The sequence below is a fragment of the Propithecus coquereli genome, unplaced genomic scaffold (assembly GCF_000956105.1).
Source record: "Propithecus coquereli isolate 6110/MARCELLA unplaced genomic scaffold, Pcoq_1.0 Scaffold39, whole genome shotgun sequence".
NCBI lineage: Eukaryota > Metazoa > Chordata > Mammalia > Primates > Indriidae > Propithecus > Propithecus coquereli.
In genome coordinates, this window is record NW_012149618.1 from 214,660 (window position 1) to 217,046 (window position 2,387).

Genomic DNA, 2,387 nt, shown 5'->3' on the forward strand with positions numbered 1-2,387 from the left:
ATTTACTTTTTATCACTAAAAATGCTCTATCATCTGGGATATTTTTCACATTATTTTGAAATTTTTAACTTATAGGCAAAAAATGTTACTTAGAATAATGCTATTTTTAAAAAGTAACAGAATACATACAGTCATTCAGAAAAGAATATAAGAGACAAAATAAACCTTACAGACTTACCAGGTGTGTTATTGAGCTGCATGTTTTTAATTCTTTCATTTAATAATTGCTTCTCAGGTACCAGATAGATAAGCTTATTTTGATATTCCTTACAATGAGAAAAAAAATAGTGCCTGATTAATTTCTATAATACAGTCCAGGAATTTATTTAAAACTTTAAAACAGGATGTAATCACTTTTAAAACTCAGTATGGAAATAATATGTAGTTGTAAACCGCTTACAATGTATGAATCAACTAGAATGGGATTATGTATGATTTAAAAAACAAATATTTAAACATAAATCTATTTCAAATGACTGGCTGAAATTAAAAAGCAGTGAAGAAAGCCTTTGTAAATGGGGTGTGTCTAGAAGCCTACAATTTTCAGTGTACTGGTGAATGACAGTGGGCAAATGCTATGAGGTACCTGCACTAGAAGGTGTGTATAAGCGGGCCATGATACTCCGGGATGAATATGTGTATATCAAAGTGGGACTAAAAACTCAGGGATAACTAGGGAAGTAAGTTGAAATCAGACAGGAAATGTTTTTGGCTTTAGTCTATTATCTGTTGTGACAAAGCGAAAAGATGTATTAATTGCCAGTCCGTACCATATGAGAAAGTGGATAGGAAGATTCTAGAGATGCATGATGCTTCCAGAGCTCCTATTCTGCAAACAATAATAATTGAGCCAGACCCTATTGCATGAGTACAGAAGAGAATTACCAGGTCCCTGAGGGACATAGTCAACACTCTCAGCACAATTCTAAAAACAATAACTTTAAGACAATATTTCCTAAAATTAGTAGCAATAACTTTATTTTAATGTATTTTATGGTCTGAATGTTGGTGTGCCCCCAAAATTCATATGTTGGAAACTAACCGCCAATATAATTAAGAAGCAGGGCTTTAGGAGGTGATTAAATCACGAAGGATTTGCCCTCATGGATGGGATTACTGACCTTTCATAAGAGATTGAAGGGAGCTGCCTTGCCCTTTCTACCACAGGAAGATACAGCAAGAAGGTGCCACCTCTGAAGCAGAGAACAAGCCCTCAACCAGAAACTGAATCTGTTGGCACCTTGATCTTGGACTTCCCAGTCTCCAGAAGTGTTAGCAATAAATTCTGTTGCTTATAAATTACCCAATCTAAGGTATTTTGTTACAGCAGAAGGAATTAACTAATACAAATGTATAAACCCATTTTTTATTAAAGAGTTAAAACTCAAAATGATAAATGTCCATTTATGTAAAAATATTAAGCAGAACTTAACGAAATGCCTAACAGAGTTTTAGGAGGTCTATGGGCTTCCTGATTGTATACAAGATTGTGTGTATTTAGATCACAAGCCTATCAGGGACTCAAAGGGCTTCATGACCCCAAAAGCAAAACTGTTAATAACCACACATCTTTAAGGACAATTTAGCAGCCAAGGACTTACCTGAAGTTCCTGTTGAAGTTGCTTGATTTCCATAATTTCCAGGTCACACTGCTTATCCAGAACTTCCAGCTCAGTCTTTTGAGTTTGCTTTCTCAGTCGGACATCTTGAAGTCTGCCTGAGATCTGTTGATGTTTGCCATTCTATAGGAAGATCATACAAATATACGGCAACATAAAATGCTACTGGAAATGTTTACCAGGAGCATAATACTTTTATTTAGCTAAATTTTTAAATGTCATTTATCATTCATACTCAGTCTAAAATAAATGTCTAAAACCAAGTGGAATATGATTTAGAGTTGTATCTGTTAACTCAAGAGAGTTATTAGCTGGAAACATATCATTCTGATAATGCAAGAGCCCATATGTTAAGATGAGAACACAAAAACATAACACACTGAATTTTTTTCTGAATTCAGCATTTAGGCATTAATTTATAATATCAGAGACGATCTCAAAAATAATGAGGAATAAATGTTTGCATGTGATGCTTAGCATTACTTTCTCTGAGCTTCTATTTCTACCTTTAACATTGCTATCTAATTTCTTCTAATTAAATAGTGTCCAGGAGGACCTTTTTGGCCACAATTCTCTTCTATACTAATATTCCTTTATGTAAGCAAGAAGTACCCTTTCTTCCTCTTCTTCTTCCAAGGAAGGAAAAAACCCCAGAAAACAGATATTTTTAATGGGGCCTGAGAAGGGTAGGCGGCCATATGCAAGCCATGGAGAGAGGCCTCACAAGAAACCAAACCTGTGGACATCTTGATCTTTTTTTTTTTTTTT

At 34.6% G+C, this 2,387-nt stretch overlaps 1 protein-coding gene across 1 annotated transcript in view; it reads right to left on the bottom strand.

The window, feature by feature from the left end:
• Nucleotides 1-2,387, bottom strand: part of ITSN2 (intersectin 2) — a 113,091-nt gene that overhangs the window by 89,029 nt on the left and 21,675 nt on the right. Inside the window, exons 12-13 of the mRNA XM_012652404.1 lie at nucleotides 1,602-1,742; nucleotides 179-266 (exon numbers count right to left, since the gene is read on the bottom strand). Coding sequence (XP_012507858.1) covers nucleotides 179-266; nucleotides 1,602-1,742 — 229 coding nt within the window. The remainder of the gene's footprint in view (nucleotides 1-178; nucleotides 267-1,601; nucleotides 1,743-2,387) is intronic.